The sequence below is a fragment of the Ambystoma mexicanum genome, chromosome 6p (assembly GCF_040938575.1).
Source record: "Ambystoma mexicanum isolate Mex_15411 chromosome 6p, UKY_AmexF1_1, whole genome shotgun sequence".
In the NCBI taxonomy this organism is placed as follows: domain Eukaryota; kingdom Metazoa; phylum Chordata; class Amphibia; order Caudata; family Ambystomatidae; genus Ambystoma; species Ambystoma mexicanum.
Window position 1 is genome coordinate 581,135,867 of NC_090935.1, and position 21,959 is coordinate 581,157,825.

The 21,959-nt window shown below is 46.0% G+C and overlaps 1 protein-coding gene across 1 annotated transcript in view; it reads right to left on the minus strand.

Annotated features, from left to right (window-relative positions):
* TENT2 (terminal nucleotidyltransferase 2) overlaps positions 1–21,611 on the minus strand; it is a 1,145,598-nt gene extending 1,123,987 nt beyond the window's left edge. Inside the window, exon 1 of the mRNA XM_069627408.1 lies at positions 21,248–21,611. Coding sequence (XP_069483509.1) covers positions 21,248–21,387 — 140 coding nt within the window. The 5' untranslated portion in view covers positions 21,388–21,611. The remainder of the gene's footprint in view (positions 1–21,247) is intronic.
* Between the last annotated feature and the right edge of the window lie 348 nt (positions 21,612–21,959).

The following is a 21,959-nucleotide window of genomic DNA, read 5'->3' on the forward strand; positions in this document are numbered from 1 at the left end:
AAAGAAAATGAGAATTTGAAGGAATATTTGGCAGAAAATGTAGCTAAAGGATTTATTCACCATTCACGGTCGCCTGCATCATCCCCTTAGTTTTTTGTCCCCAAGCCCGATGGTCGTCTCAGAACTTGTATTGATTATAGGGCAGTTAACAGGGAGACAGTCAAGAACCGGTATCCTCTACCTTTAATCTCGAAATGCTGGATTAGATCCACGGGGTGGCTATTTTTTCTAAACTAGATGTTCGAGGAGCCCATCATTTAGTCAGGGTTCAGGAGGGAGGCGAGTGGAAGATGGCCTTCAAGACCAGGTTTGCATTATACAAGTACCAGTTGATGCCTTTTGGTCTCTAATGCTCCGGCAGCATTTCAATATTTTATTGATGAGGTTCTGTAGGAGTATTTTGATGTTTTTGTCATCGTTTACATTGACAATTTTCTCATTTCTCCCTCCCCACACCCCCCCCCCCCCAAAGGATTGGAGTAACATTAAGATCAAGTACTATTTGGCATTACAGAAACTTCGAGACAATCATTTGTTTGCCAAATTAGAGAAAAGTTAGTTACATACGGACTCAGTTGTTTTTAAGGTATGTGATTTCTCCCAAGGGGTTGGAAATGAATCCCCACAAAGTTAAAGCGGTACATGACTGGCCGTCACCTACTAAGATTAAGGCGGTAGAAAGTTGTCTTGGCTTCGCCAATTTTTACAGAATGTTTGAGGGTTTTTCACAAATCATTACGCCAATCACTAGGCTGCTCAAAAACGGGGTCTGTTCCGTTTGGGGCCAGGGGGCAGAAGAAGCTTTCCAGTCGTTGAAGAGATGTTTTATCTCCAGTCCAATTCATCCAGATCCTTCTAGACCTTGCTTTTTCTAGGCAGATGTCTAAAATCTGGCTATGGCAGCAGTATTTCCCCCCCCAACGTAACAGGTCAGTTATATCCTATAGGTTTGTCTGTGTAAGAGAATTACACAATTTTGGATTGTGAGCTGCTAGCAATCAAATCGGCTTTTGAGGAATTGTGCCATCATCTAAAAAAGGGGCCAGACATACCATTACTGTAAAAACAGATCGGAACTTACTGTTTCTAAAATCTGCAAAGCCCTTGACCACAAGACAGCTCAGGAGGTCACTTATTTATTTTTTTTATTTTTTAAAACAGATTACGATTTTGTGGTCACGTTTAAGACAGGAAAGTTGAATGGAAAGGCTGATGCCTGGTCTCGCCAGTTCCCTGGTCGCAAATCCAAGTCCAGCTGTGAACCTTTGCCTTGAATGCTTCTGAAAGTTTTATTTTGGCTGGAACTCATGAAGCATGCGATTTGTCCACAGAGGTATGGAAAAGTATATGTCCTTGTTTGAGATGGAAAATTGGGCGCGTCTGGATCCAGTCTGTAGAGTAAAAGATGGTTTACCTTTCCAAGATGAGAAGCATTACTTACCTACTTCGAAGCTCTGAGAGAAGATTTTATAGGATTGTCATGAGTCGGTGATGTCTGAACAACCCGGTTTCCGAAACACTTGAGTTGGTTAGAAGAGAGTTCTGGTGGGATACTGTTCGATGTGATACTTTGAAATTTTTGACGACCTGTGCAGTGTGTGCATGTGCTAAAAACTAGGTAGGGAAGCCAACATGCCTTTGCCCATTCCTCCGTGTCCCTGCCACAAATTTTCAATGGATTTCATCATCAAGCTTCCTAAAGATCAAGGCTGTTCGTCCATTTTAGTGGTAGAGGTTCTACTTTCTAAGGAAGGCCATTTAATTCGGATTAAGGGAGAGGTTACCGCGGAAAGTCTGGCACATTGTTTTTTGCAGACATTAGTTTGACTTCTGCTCATCATCCGAAACTAACAGACAGGTAGAGAGGGTTAATCAGGAACTGGAAAAGTATCTTAGATGTTACATTGAAGAGGGGGATGTTTGGGTGGATCTTATCTGGATGGCAGAGTTTGCTTACAACAATTGTGCTAAAGATTCCACATCCATGTATCTGTTCTATATTGGGAGGGGTTTTTCCATCCCTGTTTGAGTGGTGAAGTGAATTGTGATTCTAACTGGTAATCCAAGAGTTAAGAATAGACTATTAATTCAGACCTCGATTTGTAGATCCTTTTGAAATCAAAAAAGTAATAAATCCAGTGGGAGGATGCCTCTGATGTAAATACACAAAGTTTTGTTTCCATGTTTCACAGAAAATATCCTTGTAAAAAAAGCCCTGAAACAGGAATTTAAGCAGGGGTGGGTGGGTCGGGAGCTAGGGGTGGTTCCGTCAGGTTTCCCAAATTCCATTTTAGAACTATTTAAGTCCTTCGTCCTACCCAGATCTATTGGTCAGCTTAAAAGGTGCGAGAAAAGATGCATCTAGTTGCACGTTTTTAGTGTGTGTGTGTGAGATGAGTTAGGCCTTAACTGGAAGTTTCAGAGTGTCGACAGTTTCCCCAAACCAAGATGGAGGTTCTCACTGGTCCCTGATTGGCTGTGGAACAGTCCAATTGAGTGCAGCAGTAAGTCAGGAGCTCCAGTTTATTAGCCCTACTAAGTTTTTCGCACCGTTTGATTAGTATAAAGTGTTTAGTTATAATACCGTTCCATTTCGTGAACTGTCGTTTTTTCCCTGAGAGAAAACCCGGCACACTTCGTCCTGTTTCTAGGGAACAGAAGAAGGTCCCGGTTAACTCTGCAAAAAAGCATTCAGTTTTCTAGGTTAATTGCGTAGCTTTGCAGTTCGTGTCGGGCAAGTAACGTTTCGGCACGAAGACAGTTGCGCACTTATTTTTTCCCCTTTTTGTCCGCGAAGTGCGTTTTACTCTTCCGGTGAGAAGAGAGTTATTTGGCTATGCGCTGTGACTTTTCCCTTAAGTGGAGACAAGAAGAGCGCGGAAGTGCAGAGACAGCATCCAGCAGTTTGATCACAAAAGACATTTTGCCGGCAGCAGAAACGGTAAGCGTTATGGGCATAAGAAAGAACAGCCACAAGATATGTTGTAAATCAGCTACAAGTAGATGATTTTTGAAGGTAAATACTCTTGATACCGATCTGAATACTGAGAGACTCATTTTGAACTCAAGCAACATTAACATGACTAAAACAAAAGACAAAATTAACAGTTTTTGTTTATTGGAAAGTGTACAGCGAGAAGTCAAAAGGAGAGTCCACAGGATATTTTGAAATGTGTTTTCAGGTCAACAGCGAATACTCCTCTGGGCATTCTGCAGAGGAGATTCAGGTACACTGTATAGTATTAAGGGAGCTTTTTAGGGGAGTAAAGGTTAATCAAATAAGTAATTTCCTTTTTCCCCCTATACTGCAGATTTCCGTGTGACTGCTTAGAAGAATTAGATTTTTTATTTTATACACGTCCCCATTCCCCCTTTTCCGTGTTCAGCTGTGTATTCCTTCCATTTGGATGCGCCACGCGATATGGGGTCTGCCGGGATTCAGCAGCTTCTGCGGACAACCAAACAAGACTCAGCCCAACACTGGAGTGAGATATACGTAACTGAATTACTCTGGTCCGAGAGGGGCAGAGTCCTAGCTGGAAGTCCCAGGACCACTGTGTTGGTAGGCACATCTTAGACCCCAGGTTCCAACCCTGGCGAAGCAAGCAGCAAAGCCATGTCAGGGCACATAAGGTATTCATACAGGGGTCAGAGTCGCAGAGGAGCAGCTATTGACAGCGGCCCACCTACACTCCCTCCATCTCCCCCACTAAAATTGTCAATGGTTGTACAGAAGGATAATGCTCTTGTGGAGAAGTTCGATGTGAGGTGCCTGGGGCAGGGACACACCAACTGGTGTGCCGAGCCCAGGCGTCCTGTCCGGTGCCATGGCAACGTTTTCTAACCTTTACAAGCAAGCCCTCGCACATTCCTCAATCAGAATCTCGCTGATCATAGGTAAGCGGTGGCCCAGCACACTACTGTGTATATTGGACTCATAGTGACAGTTTTTTATAGCGTTGCTTTCTTTTCTTTTAGAATGCTGAAACGGTCTTCTTCTAGAGATATTTGAGATAGATTACACGCCCATGCACAGGCTCATTTAAATCAATCCGCCTACACATGTTACGCAGAAGAGTTATCCTTATGTACAACCATTGGCAATTTTAGTTCGACCAATTACATGTGTTATTTACATATACACATCCGATTCATTTCCAGACCGCTGCATCTTGAAAATGTACATCTCTCAATGGAAACTGACATTATTGACCTGTTGGTCACAAGACTATTTGACTTTGAGTAAATAGGTTTTTGGCAAATAGCAGCACACTGGCACATTACATTCTTTTGCTGTTCTTTTCTCTTTCTCCACCATCCATTTTTTTTTTTTTTAATCATCACGGCGCACTGAAATTAGGGTATGTAAATTATGTTTTTTGCACTTCCTTTATTCAATTGATACGGTCAATTTGTATGGTTTTTGTATTTAATCGCTTGATTCATTGTAATTGCACGTAGGGCTCAGCCCTGACGAAGGAGTGGTCATCTCCGAAATGCGTCGGCACAGGAGCTCCTGACATGTAGAGGCTACAGCTGGCCTCCTTTTCCGTTTAAAAAAATTCAAAATTACTTTTTTGTTTAAGCACAATCAAGATTCTGGCTTTACCTTCAACATCAAGCTCGTCAATGAATACCAGAACTCAAGCCCACCCAATTGAACTTTTGCAAAGTTTATAGAAACCCCACATGGGGTACAGTTTGTGAGTGACTGTTGGTGAGTGGTTTTTCATTCAGTTTTCCTTGTGTTACTACCAGGATCTGGCCCAGGTGACACTGCTTAAACAGATGCGACTGCGGATGGTCACAGGCTGGCTCAAGTCCAAGGACATACATTACAATGGACTTTGCCATGCAGCCTACGCTTCGAATGGCAGGGCCAGCTATACACCATCTCCAAGGCGGGGGAAGCCGCAGAACTGATGGAGGGGGAGGGAGATTCGGGTCCTAAAGACCCAGAGGCAGACCTGAACGACAATCTTGAAAGCCAGAACGCTCTCCAAGAGGGAAAAGATGGAAGACGGGTCGTCTGCATCCAAAAGGGAGGAGCAGAGGTGGCCGAAGCATAGCTGCCACCTGAGCACAAATTAACTGAGGCATGATATGGCTCTACAGTTGCGCCAGACTTGCTGGAATGTTACGGGGGGAGGCTAGATCATCAATTGGATAGATAATGGCAGCATCACGCCACGATGTAACATTTTTGGGGAGTTTCTATTATGAGGAAGCTTATTGGGGGTGGGCGCAGGAGCGAGTGGGATGCTGGGAATAAGTCCCATTTACCAACGGTGGTGTTGAAGAGCCTGGTGAATGGATACGTTATCCTTTATGTTGGGTTTTAAAAGTTAAGCAGGTGTGGGGCAGGGAGGATTACTGTTTTCTTGTAATTTACAACTTGTGGGTGGCAAGAGTCAGGATCACAACTGGAGGTGGATTCGTTGCTGGGCTTCACGGGATACGAAGGTTTAGAACTGGGTAATGGATGAGGAGCAGTTGGTCTCCCTGCACATTCAGGGCCTAAACTGGCTGATTAAGAGGCACTCAATCTTGAGGCGCCTGACGGAAATACAGGCCTCTATTGTTTGGCTACAGAAGACGCATCTGCTCCCCAATGATGAGCTCCGGATGAGACCGAGTTCCCAATTGAGTTTTATGCATCCAGTGGCACTAAATAGAGGGGCGTTGCAAATCTGATCTCCAAGCGTATGGGTTTCAAAAACAATTCTACACAAGGATCCAGACGGTCGCTATTCAGTTCTGGGGGGGTTGCTGTGGGGCCAGTTGGGCACTCTATATGCGCCAAACAGAGCCAATTCTTATCTGATCTGTTGGGGAAGTTAGCAGGATGGTGTATGGTAAGGTATTAGTGGGGGTGGAATTGGGGGGGGGGAGATTAATTGCGTGATGGACTCCTCATCGGTCAAAACTCACACTCATCCCCAAAGATGGTCGGCATAGATGGGCATTGGCGCACTCTCTCACCACCAACCCCAGGCTTACACTCATTATTCCGCAGTGCACAAAGGGTTCTCTCGGATCGACATGTTAGTGTCTGACATTTTCATCCCACAGGTGACTGAAATAGAGATTGGGGTGCGATATCCAACGGACCATGCTCCGGTTTTTCCTTCAGGCTGAACCTGTGGTATCTCCCCCGGCGGTTCGCAGACCATGGTGGTTGAACGAGTTTATACTTAAGAGGCCTCGCTGTGAGAGGCCATATGGAAACGGCCATGCAGAATAATTTTTGGGGGAATATAACACTGGGTCGGTTGACTGGGGTATGGTTTGGGATGCCACTAAGGCCGTGATGGGAGGGGAATTTATTGCAGAAACTGAAGCCTTCTTGAGAGAAAAGGAGCTCCACAGGGTGGGTTTGGAATGAGAGGTTAAGGAAGCAGAGGACCTGCATAAACTCCACGGCTCCCAGAGCGCATGGCGAGCTCAGATGAAGGATAGGGCAAAATTAGAAGCCCCCCTGGTGGATAGGTTGGGGCAACTCCTCATACGAGAAGAAAAAAAAAAGATTACAAAAATCAATCATACTATTCTAGAGTGGATAAGGCCAACAGATTCCTTGCAGCAAAAAAGAGGAAGCAAAGTACTAAAAGTTACATTACCCAACTGAAAAATCCAGCAGATGATTTTCAGAGGGGGGAGGCGGAGAAAGTGGAAATACAAGCATTCTACTCTCGGATCCTTAAGGGGAGAGAACCTTGCTAATACGGTCACACTATCGTTTCTGTGGAAACAGATCTACCCCAAATATACAATGAGGATAGGCAGCTCTTAGAGGCTCAGTTTACGGAGGAGGAGGTAGGCCGAGCTATTGGTTTCCTTCCTGGGAACAAAGCCCCGGGCCGGACAGGTTCAGTAGTGCATACTACAAAACTTTCAGGAACATACTAACATCCCCTCTGACAAGATTATTTAACCAACTCAGGGACACGAGTGTAGGGTCCTCCACAACCACCTTGGTGTTGAATCCGGAATATGACCAAACTGAATGCGCCAGTTACCGCCCCATCGCTTTACTCAAGGGAGACGCTTAGCTCTACGCTAAGGTTCTGGCTCAACGATTGTTGCCAGGGATCTTGCCCCCCCCCCCGACCAAGCTGGGTTTATCGTGGGGAGATGCACCAAAGATAATATTAGACGGGTGGTGAATGGGGCAATATGGGGAAGCAGGGCGGCCCAGAAGATGTCCATGCTCTGCTTGATGCCACCAGAGCGTTTGATAGTCTGGACTGGGATTTCATGCAGATTACCTCAAAATATTGGATGTGGGCCGGTCTTTACTCGCATGATCCTTGCCAACTTCGATTCCTTCTATGAAACTGTTGGTTATGGGACAGTACTTCAATTCGATCCCAGTGAGAAGTGTGAGAAACCCATTGTTGTCTCCCTAATTAGTCTCCGGGGATCTGTCATCGCTACTGGATCCAGTTCCTGGGGGTGGACCAGTGAGGGAGATCACATGGATGGTGTGGTGGGGTGGGGGGGGTCCTTGTGGAGTGGGACACCGACAGGTGAGACATAGTATCCCCCTTCTTTAGACATCCTACCACATAGGAAATTCCAAAATACTGCCCCCCCCCTTTTCTGACACAAACACTTCGCCCAACAACGGACTAACACCAGTGCCGTTTACCTGACATGTCCCAATAAAAGGGTCAGGCAAAGTCAGGCAATTGACCAGAATCTTTCTCTCTCTCTATATCTATATCACACACACACACCCTTTCCCTTCCCCACAGGGATAAGAAGGCGGAGCACGACAGCACAAGATGAGCAAGGCAGACCACACGACGTGAGAGCTAACTCAGCACAGCAGTTCAAGAGGAGGCGAAAGACAGCGAATACTGAGAGGGTGACAAGGAGAGAATAACCTTGCCCTTTCCGATCAATGCCCGTGCAGATGTAACCATGAGACCGCGAACAAAGGCCAGCATGCGTTGCAGCAGATGTCAATGGTACACGAGACCCTCCTCCACCGATAACCAAGCCGGGGAGAGACAATGGTCTCTGTGGTACTAGTATAAATGAAGAACCTTAGACTGATTGACAGACCTGAATTGAGACTACTGTCTAATGAACCTTGTGCATGAACAGATCATCACCTAGTATGATCCATCAAGGATAGCCCACAACATACACAGTCCAACTCTATGGCATCTCCCATTCTCACCAGAATTAAAACAGAACATAACAGTCAACAACTTGCTTCCGTTTATCCAACCCATCACTAACTGTAGGGCTCCCAGCACTGACCCGGCAGCCCTAGTTGATTTATACAACACCACTATTAATCAAGCTATAGATACTAGTGCACCTTTAAAAATGGGTAAAAGCAAACCCAGAGCGCACCTCAACTCTTGGTTCTCCACCCCATCTCAAATCCTTACGGGCAGAAAAAAGGAAAGCTGAATCCATCTGGAAAAATAATCAGTCAGCTCTAAACAAAGATAATCTCCCAAAAATGTCAGCACAATACAAATATGAGATTATCCAAATGAAACGAGATATTTATAATGAAAGAATCCACAAAGCAAGCTCAAGTACAAGAGAGCTCTTGAGTCTGCCACCCCGCCAGTTAATACGTGTATCAAGGACAAGACCTGGTGCACAAATATTCAAACTGCTTTGTCTAACAAAATTTCCCTTCTACAAGATACAATTCAAGCAACAAAAAAAAAAAAAACAAACAACTCAGCACCCTGAAATCCTTGCCTCCACAAGGGGCTCCACCCGTTACCACCAAACCATTTAAATAGATTTAAAAATTCACCCACGTCTCAATACAGGAGGTGGAGACCTCAAAACGTCCAGATGCCAGGGAGACACCGGGATCCATTCTCAAAGAAGCTGCCAGGGATCTAGCCCTGTCGCGACCATAATTAATGCCTCATTTGACTCCTGCTGAGTCCCGAACAACCTCAAGGACGCATGGGTCCGACCATTATTAAAAACCTACCTTGGGCCCAAACAATTACAGACCTATTACACCAGTCCCTTTTCTGCTAAAGATCATTGATAAAGCTGCATATCTTCAAATGCAGACCTACCTAGAATCCATCTATCTCCTGGACTGAGCCAATCTGGTTTCAGGCCCAAACATGGAACAGAAACTGCCCTAGTGGATCTAAACAAAAACAGATTACTTAAAATTAAAGGAAATCTAGCCCTCCAACTATTAGACCCCTCTGCCGCGTTTAAAGTGCTATGCAAGCATCTTTCCACAGTGGCACATTTCTCTCCAGAGGCGACGACTTGGATCCAATTCTTTCTCGACAATCGCTTGATAAGAGTCTTCTCTCCTTCTGCATCTGCAGAGCCACCACCAATAACCTGTGGAGTTCCACAAGGCTCATATGTATCGCCCACAATGTATAAAATATTTACAAAGCCTTTGTTTGATGACCTAGACAATCTGGGTGTCACCTACACAAACTATGCAGGCGACATCCAGATTCTCATCCCCATGTCCGGCGATTATGAGGCTGACTCTGCACTGCTCAACAAAATCTTTGTATTTATCCAGACATGGATGGCTTCACACGGTCTCTGTCTGAACGATGAAAAGACTGAGCTCCTGCTCATCGGACCCATAGCTAAACTCAAACTAAGTAACCAGTTCCAATCCTTCAACATCGATGGCATAGACATTAAAGTTACCAAAGATTTAAAAATTTTGGGCTTCCACCTAGACTCAGCTCTTAATCTACAAAAGGCAGGCCAATGCTACCGCCTCAGCGACAGCATACACCTGCAAGCTTATCCACACCTGCAAACCATCCTCTCTACAGCTAGCTGTATACTGGCCAGAGCCGTAGTTCTCCCTAGATAGAAATGTGAATGTTAGCATGCGCCACACTTAGATGGAAGTCTTAACCTTTGACTAAGTCGCATCTGGATAGAAATGTGAATGTTGGCGTGCGCCACACTTAAACGAACCTGTGAATGACAACAAGTGCAACACGTGGATAGAATCGTGATCACTAGCCTGGCTCACATCTAGACAGAATATAGAAATTAGCAAGCGCCACTCCCTGCTGGAATAGTGAATGTTAGCAGGCATCAAACCTAGACATAACTGCAAGGACAGCAATGCCAACTAACCAAACCACTAACAATTTCATCCCTCTGCATACACCTCTCAAACTCTAACCAAACACAACCACAAGCCTAAAACGCAGCAATCCGCACAAACTTCACCACAATGCATCAACAAACAAACTGCACATAGACTTGCACAACAGCACATGACGACTACCGACCGTAAAACACCCCAAGCCCGGGCGACGGAGCCACCGGGCTGAGGCTGCCAACAGCACATCACTGCTCTCTTGCACTTTTCCAGCTTATTCCTACTAACTCACCCCCCCCTCCCTCTTTCAGAGCCACCAGAGCGCCAGGGGACCACTCCGGTGGTGATAGTGCACGGTACAAATATCCATTAACATTAAACTAGACTATTATAACAGATTATATCCTGGTTCCAGTAAGCAAAACATCAATAAATTACAAATTCTCCAGAATGACGCCTTAAGAACTGCATTAAGCATCCCAAGAACGCAACACATCTCAATGACTAGGTGGAACACTAAGTGGCTAGCAGTTAACGACAGAAATTCAACTCAAAGCTCTTAACCTCAACATAAACGTCTAGCCAATGTAGCACCAAAATACTTGGTGGATAAATTCACACAATAAATCTCTGCACGATCGTGATCACGACAATGTATGCACACTGCCTTAAGGTCCCCAGATATAACCTTAAAAAGGTAGGTGGAAGCAGTTTTCCTGTCATAACAGCCCAGCTATGGAACGCTACGCCCCTAGCCTTAAGGTTGGATCCTTCATTCCCTAGATTCAGAACTAAAAGGGAAAGGGATTGTTAACCATCATAAATGACTACTGTGCCGGGTTTTGACTATCACTTGCTGATCCTGCACAGATATAAAATTACTGTCAATTCTCTAATTCGTTGTAATTTCCTCCTTTATGTATGACTTGCAATGTTGTATTCGCTTAGGTCTGTAAACTATGTAACATTAAGTATTTTGTGTAACGTGCCCAGATACCTCAGGGGTTGGAGCGCTATATAAATAAACAAACCTTAACTCGAAGGTGATAAACCGCTTGGCTTTCATCACAGCTGGTGAGTCGAGGGGAGACTCGACAAGAAACCGAACTGTGTTGTACGAAAGTAGAAAGCAGCTAATTTGAATTTAGGAACTATTGAGATAGATGGGGAAAACCCACAACAGGTGTCCGGCACCACATGGGTGGTCACACAGGAATCTATGGGGAGAATACCCAATGGTAGAGACTACCGCAACCAGAAGGCCTTGGGAAGAGGCAAAAAGAGGTCAAAGTGGTCATACAGGGGGCTTGTAAAATCCTACGTACCATCGAAAGTTTGACTGACATGATTGTGAAGCTAAGGGAAAGGAGTCCTGCATGGTGAAATCAGTATATTAACTGTTAGTAAAAGTTGGCAAGAGTGAACCCTGTGGAGGGAGGCGCACAACCAGGGGCAAAGCCTGAAGAACTGTTTAAAAAGACATTAAGGTTTGTGAACGCAAGATGTTTTGTTAGACATGGGGAAGTTAATTGTCCCCCTTGTCAGGAGGGTCCGAGCCCAGCCAAGGGAGATCCAGGGGTGAAAAGCTACCACCCAAATTTAATTGAGAAAAGGAACACTTAGTTGTTTTGTGGAATACGACTGGTGTGGGGTCTGTGCCCAGAAGAGGGGGACCCAGGAGTGTAGCCATCACCCAACATACATGTGGAAATCCTTTTGTTTGTTGAATACATCAGGCCCTCTAAGGCAAGAGACTTTTATTGAAAAGAGACTTAAAACCGTCAAAGAACCTCAAAGCTGGAACAGAACTGTCGGCTCGTGCTAAGAAAGCTCAAGCATGTGCTGTGCTCCAAGGTCCCACCTTGTCCCATGCTGAAAACGTGGGAAAGGAAGACCCCTGGAAATCACATCCTGAATTATTTGTGAACACTTTCTTTATTGAAAACCCTATCGCACACTCTTTCTATATATAGTTCTAAGGATTTGGCAATAGTTTCTTTTTTAGTATAGGCCTTTTTACTTTGACAAGACACCACAAGGACGGCCTTCTTTTCCATTTGATGGTCGAAGCTTGCTCCCATTTTAGATTTAGGTAAGGCGTTTTTTCCACCCTGCATTTACAGTTTAATAAACACCCTTGAACTGTGATCAGTTGCGTCTGTCTTTACTGTTGCCACCATGAGTTGCTTACAGAAGGGGCACCCGACAGGGATGCCCCCTTATCACCACTGATCTTTGCCACGGTCATGGAGCCGTTAGGGCAGACCCAGAAAACCATAGGGTTATAGTCAAAGGGGACACGCACAAGATCGCATTATATGCAATGATTTTCTGTTCCTCCGAGACAATGTATGTTCGCTCCCAGAGGGAATGACACTCTTTGGAGGAGTTTGTGGAGGCGTCAGGATTCCGCATTAATTATTCTAAATCAAAGGCTCTTAGGGTTTTGTAAGATCCCAGTTTGTTATCCAATTGGAGTAAGAAATTCCCTTTGACCTGAAAGCAGAATGGAATAGAATACCTGGGTGTAAACCTGACCCCAGCATACAAGGGGCTGATTGGGACCAACATCCCAGGGCTTTGGAGATTGTTAGACGACCTTTAGAGGTGGGACATGCAAGAACTTTGCTTGTATAGCGGCCGTCAAAATGACCCTGTTACTGACAGTTGTATATGTGGTAAGCGCCCTTCTAATTCGGATCACAGTTCAAATGATTAGAAATATGCAGAGGGAGGTCCTCTGCTTAATTTTGAGGGTGGGAGGGCAAGAAGCCTAGAGTTACTGGGCTGTTGGGTTAAGAGGTCCTTTTCAAACCCCCGGGGCTTAGGGGTTCCTGAGACTGCCCGCTATCTCTTGGCAGCCCGGCTGGCCCCAATGCTGCACTGGTCCTCAGAGGAACACCAAACGGGCTGGTGCAAACTGCAGCAGGGTGCCACTGACATTCCACTGAGGCCCCTTGGGAAACAGGCACGGGAGGCCCAATACTTCGAAATGCACACTTACATATTGGGATAAAGCATTACGGGAGAAGGAACTGAAATTGGAGCTGGGACTGTATACACCGATGGGAAATAACACTGATTTTGCAACAGGCAGATCCACCAGTTTCTGGGCGAATTGGACAGGGCAAACCGCTTTAACCCTAGGGATGTCTATCAAGTGGGAACCGCACTGCAATTTGAGGATTGTAAAACAAAATTTGCGGCAACGGAATAGGAACAGTTCCACAACATATAGATCAGGCACTGGATCTCGAATAGAGTGGTCAGAGAGGGGCCAACGGAGCGCCTATAGGCTTGGACCTTAGAATGATAGAGGGGTCATCAAAGAAAGGGGTCGTGAGATTATACTGCCTGTTAGATGGGGCCGTGTCTGGGGATGATCGGCCCTACATGTCCCAATGGGAGAAAGGCCTAGGGGTTACCATAATTGAGGCGGAATGGGGACCGATTTATAATTGAGCGAGTAAAATCTCCAAATAAGTGACCATTAAGGAAATCGGCGTATAAAATATGCTTCCGATCGTATATTTCCCCGCACCGTCAGCATTCTTAATCCTGAAGCATCCCCCCCCTCTGCGGGCAAAACTCGGGCCAAGTAGGGGAAATTGGGTCACATGGGGTGGTCCTGGCCAAAAGGCACAGTTACGGGGGGGTTACGCATTGGTTAAAAATGATGTGAACTCAGACTTGTACTACACATGGGGCCTTATCTAATGTGTTTTTGCCATTATAAATCACTTCTGTGAATTAGGAACATGGTCTCATTGCGGACTAATATCATGCTGTTAAAGCTGGTTGCGGTAAGACAATGCTGGTATGGTACGCTAATCGAAATAAAATTAAAAACATTTTTTTTTAAAGGATTCCAAGATGACCACCAGAGTGGGAGGACATACTGCTCTGTGCTCCATCTGGGCCTAGACAAGAAACGCTGGGGTGGTGGGGCCCAGTATAGAAGTGAATTGAAATCAGAGGGTGCGCCTCCTGTATATCAGTAGAAGAGACAAACGGGAAGTGGATGCAGCGAGCCGCAGGTCCGTCTGTCTGGTAGCAAGCGGCACCCCAGTGGTGCAACCAAGAGAGCCCGTAGGGGAGCAGCGGAGGAAACGCAATAGAAAGCAGGGAAATGCCAGGGGGAGCATACCAGCGCGGCACCAGTGTGTGGATGGCGTCCTTGCTGCAGCGACGTACATAAGAAGCGACCTCAGGGAATAAGGCAAGCCCAGGAGACACACCAAGGCGATGTGGCAAGGAGCCCATGGTCACTGGAACGTGAACGAGCAGGCAAGTGCATACCCCAGGGAGGAGGGCATCAAAAGGCCAGTGAACACACCAAGGGTGGAGAGACAGCTTGGAGTCACCAGGGGTGAGTCGGCAACAATGGGTCACCACCAGGGGAAACTGGATTGCTCAGAAGTGGTGCTGGACTGAGTATAGCATCCAATAATAACTGGCACTAAGCCGGGAACGCAACAACCCATGGGAACAAGGGGAGGTGGATGGCATAGCACAACAGCACGAGTGGGTAGAGAAAGCCACTTGGGAGAAAACGGTGTTGGCAACGACTGGAATGGAGGCCACAAGACTTGAGCTCTAACTCCCCTAACCATCCCTGAGATGGGAGGGCGGGGGGACTGGGATCAGAACGGCACAGTCTGGCAGCTGGAGAGCTAATGGAACCAGCAAGGGGAAACCTCAGCGCCCACAGACAAAGGGAGCCTAGGACTGAGGCTCGGCGACGGAGCACTTGAAGGAGCAGTTATGGCTCTCACTAAAAAGAGGACCTGAAAGAATGCTTGTGGGGACCTCGAGAATAAAATGATAGCAGCCTTCCAAACCCAATTCACTTCGCTGAAAGAGTAACTACGTGACTCCCTGAAGGAAATAAGGGGAGAAGTCAAGGAACTGGGGGGACAGGTTGGATACCACGGAGCAGGGTCTGGCCGAGGTCTCAGAGGGTACGAGATAAAACAGTGAACTCCTATAGCAGCTGGCAAGGGTGTCCCACAATGTGGAGATACAAGCGGAGGATTTGGAAAACCATCCACAGCGATTCAACATCAGGATAAAAGGGCTCAGTGAGGCGGTCAGTGATCAGAACCTACGAGGAACGACACAGCAATGTTTCGGGGCCCTATTAACGGACACGACACCCGAGGAGGTGGGGATAGATTGCTTGCATACATAGAGTAGTACCCAGGAGAGTGGAGCCAGGTGAGAAGACCGAGAGACGTTCTGGTGGCCCTCACCTCGGATGGCCAAAAGGAGCACATACAGGGGCCACTGATGAGCGTCACAATAAATGGCTCCAAGGTGCAGTTATATCAGGAATTGGCTTGATCAATGCTTCAGAAACACAGGAAGATTGGCGTTATTACTAGTGCGCTCAAAAACCAGCAAATTCCTTGTAAGTGGACTTTCCCCTTCGGCCTGTGGCTCACACTGGATGGAACACAACATCGCATAATGACTAGCATGGAGGGCTTGCTGCACTTTGAGGACGAGGGCAGCGATGGGGAGCTACGGCTGGGCCCCAGATGTGGGAGGTAATAGAAGCCCTGGCGGTTAAACGGACTAAGTCACTGCACTGCACGCTGCTGCATGTTCTCAGCCAACTGGAACCAATACGAATCTGTGGAGAAGAGTGGGTACAAGGCAGGGATATTATATTAGCGCCAACAAGGGTGATAGGCTCATGGCGAGGCAGAGGCGGCCCAGACCATCGTGAAGATCGTGCAGCCACTTCCGCAGGTCATGCTCCAAGAAAGGGTACTGCTAGAAAGCGATAGAACTGAAGGAGAAGTTGAGGCAGCAATCAAATCAATGCCATCGAACAAGGCCCCTGGGCTGGAGGGATACCCGGCGATACTCTGCAAGAAATACAGCAAGAAATTATTGCCCAGACTCACCAAACTTTCAGTGCATTGGTTACTGGGGGGGAAAGTAACACAGACAATGACAGAGGCCAAGGTAGTGGTGTTTAAGAAGCCAAATAAAGATAGGACAGTGTGGGTCATATAGGCCTATAGCGCTAATGTACATAGACGCACAGGTGCATACGGGAATATTGACGGCAAGATGATCCCCGCTGCTGCCGACGCTGATCAATCCAGACCAGTCTGGGTTCATACGGGGCAGGCAAACGTGAGACAACACGAGGTGAATCATGTACTTAATAGTGAAGGCCACGAACCACCAGGTCCAGTCAGTACAGATATCATTAGACGCCAAAAACGAAAAGGCATTGATCGGGTGAAATGGCCTTATCTGTTTAAAGTGTTAGAGAGGATGGGGCTGGGAGATAAATATATACAAATGGTGAGAGCAAACTATAACCATCCAGTAATGCGACCCTTGATTAATGGCCAGCTGTCCCGGTCTATTCAGATCACACGGGGCAAGGATGCCCACTTTCCCCGCTGCTGTACACAATGTATCTGGAGCTTGCGCTCCTGAAGTTGTGATTGAATCCGGTAGTGAAGGGTAAACAATTCCGAAAGGAGGAGCATATGGTCATAGCATTTGCAGATGACATGCTGGTGACACTGACGGAGCAGGAGTTATCCATAGGTGCCTCGGTGGCGGAGCTCGGTAAGATGAAGCAGCTAGCGGGGCTCAAAATCAACAAAGTCAGATGTGCTGGGCTTGGCATTAAACAGCTCTGAAACAATACCCCCCTTCATAGTGGCAGAGGGCGGTGTGAGGAACTTGGGAGTGAACTTGGTAGAAACCTTAGCGCAAGTCCATGACAGGAATTACCCAGCTCTACTGCAACAGGTAGGAAAGGATCTGAGATGGACACCACTTAGGCTATCGTGGCAGGGTCGCATTGCGACCGTGAAAATGGTCACACTGCCGAGAGTCCTTCATAATTTTCAGATGTTACCGATTGCGGTCCTGTGTGCCTTCTATGTGGCATTGAACAGTCTGATCTCAAGGTTTGTCTGGCAGACTAAACACCTGAGAATAGCGCTATGCAAACTAACGGCTCCCAGGGAGAGGAGGGGGGCGGCTAAGCCCTCCCAACTTTGCTAAATATTATGAAGCAGCACGGTTAAGGGTGGCGAGGGAGTGGTTCTCAGGCAACGATTTGAAGCCATGGGTGCGGATGGACAGGGCAGGGCAGTGGTGGGGAAACACCTGGAAGAAGTTCTTTGGCTAGACAGGCAGGACAGACCCCAAAACACAAGCTTGAGTCAGGTCGTCTCAATGGTGTGTGACACATGGGATAGACTACTGGGTCGGGAGCCCTCTCGACGACCCTGCCCCCCCTTTATGCCGCTCTTTGGCAATCCACAATTTAAGCCGAGGATGGAGCAGGTGGCCCATCAGTCATGGCGGGGAATGGGGAAACTGACATGATGCTGAAAGGGACAATACGCTTGTTTGGAGACTAGAAAAAAGTTAGGATATGGTACTAGATGAGGCACTGGATTATGGGGCCAGGGGTTAAAGCAACAGGAAGGGACCTGACCAAAATTGAAAAGTACATAACCACACATTCCGGCAGCAAGCAGATGGTATCAACGCTGTACAAAATACTGTTGGAGGAAGAGCAGACGGAAAAAATGGGAGTATTTGACTAAATGGGAGGGTACCCTGGGTATCCAAAAAGGGGAGACAGGACATAGTGAGCAAGTCGTCACTGGGTGGGAGGGATAGGGAACGTTGCTGATTAAGTTGACACATGTATAAAGAAAATGCTAAGAAAAAATAACTTTAACAAGGGAGAAAAAAAAAAATAAAAAAAAAATGTTACCTGGAGCTAGCTACCTTTGGCTCCCCAGGCCAACTGATGGCGAACATACACAATTATGTGAATTTACGACAATCTATAAATAAACATTAGGACATGTGTGACTTTTAAAACATAAGGCTCAAACAATGGAGGCTATTACATGTTTGCATTTCATGTGGAAGCTAGCTAGATTTGGGTAACGCTATCCATCATCGCCTCGTTCCCCAGTGGTAGCTCCTTTACTGCTGGTACCCAGGAGCTGCTTTTAGCTCCAGATTATTCAATCTTCATTCCAAACCCTGAAGGGGAGGGGGGGGGGGTTTGGGACAGACCAGCAAAAAAATTTTTAAAAAATTATTATTAGAATTATAAGCGACATACCCTCGGGTAACAGGGCGCAGCAGTTACAGGTATATGCGAAGCTTAGTTACAACAGAGTAAGTATTTACATGCAGGTCGTACATACATATTTACATACAGGAATTAAGTACAAAGTATATACAGAAACGACCTATTTGCAAGCGGCTGGTGTAGAAGCAAGAGTGTGGTTGATGCATGCAACTTGCTTACGGGAGTAGTATGATCAGGTATATGTGATCATAAGGTGAAATGAGCAGATAACGGCTAGGTGCGGGGTAGTAGTGGCTTCTGGCAGTGAATCCTAGCCATTTACTGCATTACTGACCGTGACCGTTCGCTTTCAGCCACAGGATGGAATTAGCCCTGAAGTTTTGGTAGGGTAGGTCAGATCTCGGTGTCGGGAGGCAAGGAGTTCCACAGTTTAGCTGCTTTCACTGGAAAGCTGTTGCCACCAATTGTGGAACGATTGACTTTAGGAATAGAGAGGCAATCTTTATAGGCAGTTCTAGAGGGTCTCTCAGGGATCTGTCTGTGGAATCTATCGACCAGGTAGGTGGGTGCAGCGTTGTTGAGGGATTTGTGGGTCAGTGACAGAGTTTTGAGGCAGATTTTATCGTTGGTTGGAAGAGTTATTCTGTCGGCTAATCTCGGAGATGTGGTCTCTTCTGGACATGCCCAGAGCCGCTCTAAGCGCATTATTTTGCAGAGTTTGGATTTTTCTAGTAGTGGCTTTAGTTGACCCCAGATAGAGCGCATTGCAATAATCCAGGCGAGACAAGATAAGGGCTCTGGCTAGGGTGATGCAACTAGTGTCAGAGAGGAAAGGTTAAGTTTACACGTGGAGGATGCTAACGAATTAACTTGTTTGACAAATGTGAGGTTTGAATTGAGATAGAAGCCTAGAGTTCTTACCTCATGGCCAACTTTAATAGTGTTGCCATCAATTATAAAAGAGGAGTAGTCAGGTCCTAGTTTTTTTAGTCTGGCTAGTTAAGTTGCCAATTATTAATCCCCAACAGAACGGCGGCAAAGACATAAATGTGGAGCGGGGACTGCACCCCACTTCATGGCCCCCTTTGCCCTATCACAGTGTAATTTCATCCCACTGCTAAAAGTGGCAGGCTTCGAGTAAGTGCTTGTTGTGGTCGTGTTTTCAAAAATGGGGTGTAACCAACCCATAAAGCCGACAAACGGGCTGTAGTAAAGGCATTGATAAGCAACTGTATTCATCGTTTCAAAGTAGCGTCAATGAGTATTAGCAGTGACCACGGAACACACTTCATGGAAAAATTGATACACGAGTTCTATGAGGTACTGAATATTTAGCAAAAGCCACGTTGCCCTTGTCACCCCAAATCAGCGTGGCGGTGGAAAGAAAACAGTCACACTACTACTTTCTCTGAGCACGAGAGTAACTGCAAACCGGGTTACAAGATTAAGCCTGCATGAAACCCACACTGGCAGACCAATGCATTAACCAAAGGCTCTGCCAAGGCAATGTCCAGATGATGGTTTATGCTGTGCTGCAATATGGCTAAGAACTGGTCAAAGTTATAAAATGCATCTATCTGCAGGTAAGAAAGGCACTCCCGAAAGAGCCACCAGGAATGTATTATCCTTTCAATCTGGAAGCAGGATGCCCCCCACCTCCCCCCGCTATCTGTCATGCCATAAATGGTCGGGTAATATACTACATGATATCAGGTACCAAGGAGGCAGAGTACTATTTAAAAAAAAGAAATTCATCTGAATGGGTCAAACTATATTCTTTTAGGGTGTCTTAAAACCATATTCACATCACGCCAGGATCATAAAATATCCACATAAATCTCATTTTCGTACCACTTGCTAAGGTCCAAGTTGTATTCTCATATGGAACTTTCAAATGTAGTGTCTTATAGGTCCCAATGCCTTGTGTTTCAGGAGTGAAGTGCTAGGTTGGGGGGGGAGATATCAACAGGTCTTGCGCCAGGTCTTAAGTTTATTTTGCCCACACATGTATTCTTTATATTGCATATCGTCTATACTCGCCTCAGGCATTGAGTCAAGTTATCAAGGCAGTTAAATTATGCCAACTCATCAGCTCTCCACCACCCGCATTCTTTAGTTCACTTATGGCGAGTCCATGCACATATGGCTCTTGTAGGATGGCTTTCACTTTCTTCTTCCCAATTTCCATTCTGGTTGCCCGAATTTCCTATTTTTCATACTGTACCCGCTGAAGAAGAATTTTGTGGGACTTCGTAAACTAATCCTTTGTTAGATCTCTGCACATTATTTTCAGGTCTGATTTTAAAGACACACAGCGTTTAACTTTTTTCCTCGCACCTTTTTAGAGAAAATACTTAACTCAGTCACTTCTGACAGTTGGCTTGGTATTTCTCGATTACATACCTGGGATTTGTAAGTGGGCACATAAAAACGCTACCTGACAATTCTGGCCTCCATATTTCAAAGGCTTCCTGAGCACATCATCCTGGGGACATTGCACAACCCTTGTGCAACTAATTCTAATGTTGCTAGAAAGCGCCAGCACATATAGCCCTTCGACTCCGGTTTTCTTATTTTCCATCTTTCGAGATCAAAATTTGAATTTCATCAACTGCCTACATAAGTTACTTGAAAAAGACCCCATCAACCACGCCCCTCTCAATTCCTAAGGTGCACTATATTTCGATGTTGTTTTTTTGCCCTTTATAACTTAAACTTTATTTGCGGGCCTCTTTGCACGCCAGGCTGCAAACGTAACTTGAAGACCTTTTTTTGTATTCAACTTATTCTTAAGGTACATAACGCCATGTTATATACTTACATAAACCAAATGAAACCGGTGGACATTTTTGGTTCGTACCCGTGTCCCACCAGTTCCGTTTATTCACACACCTCCACTAATATGTTTTTCTAGAAACGCCATAGATTGTATTAATAGTATATAGCTAGAGGCACACATCAGATTGTTTACTTTGCGCCACTTGCTTCGCACCCAAATAACTTCCATGCTCTCCACATAAATTCTCGGGGTTTCCACAGCCCTCTCACAAAAAATCCAGAGCTCTCACCTGGCGTTCTTCAGATCCATAATCTGCTTTTGGTGTTGGGCAAGGATGGCTGGGCCCAGCGACAAGGGCAGTTTACCCAGGAAGTCGCCGGCCGGCATTGGGAACGGGGCACGGCCCAGCTTGGGGGAGTTTGGGAACATCCTCCTCTGAGCCTCCGAGGAACGTACATTAGGGAGAAACCAAACCAGGAGCGCCTGAAGCCGTGGGTCTATGCGAACAGAGAAAAGCTGACTACAATAGAGCCGGGAACATCAGAGGACAGTATTCAGCACAAGATGGTGGATCCGGGTGGCCTAACACGCTTGCGCAGGCCACAATGGTCATCCAATCAAAAGATAGAAAAGGAGGCTAGCCTGCGATGTCATAAAAGACAGAGAGAGACGTATAAACAGGTCCACGCTTTGGAATTACACATTTTCCATGTAAAAAATGCCTGAATAGTTTCCTTACGGTTTACACTATATAAATCAAAACAGGCACATGACGTTTAACCCTTTTCGGTTTGTTTCGATCTGGCAGTGATGGCACCCAGCACTAAACCAAAGAAATAACACTGACTTGCCGAAAAAATAGAAAACCAAGTGATCACTACTGAAGAAAATGTAACCTTCATGCCAATAAAGACCTAGTATTGCATTATACTGTTCCTAATGCTTCAATATATAACTTCCACCAGCAACGTGGCGGCCATCTTAGAATGACTACTCGCCTT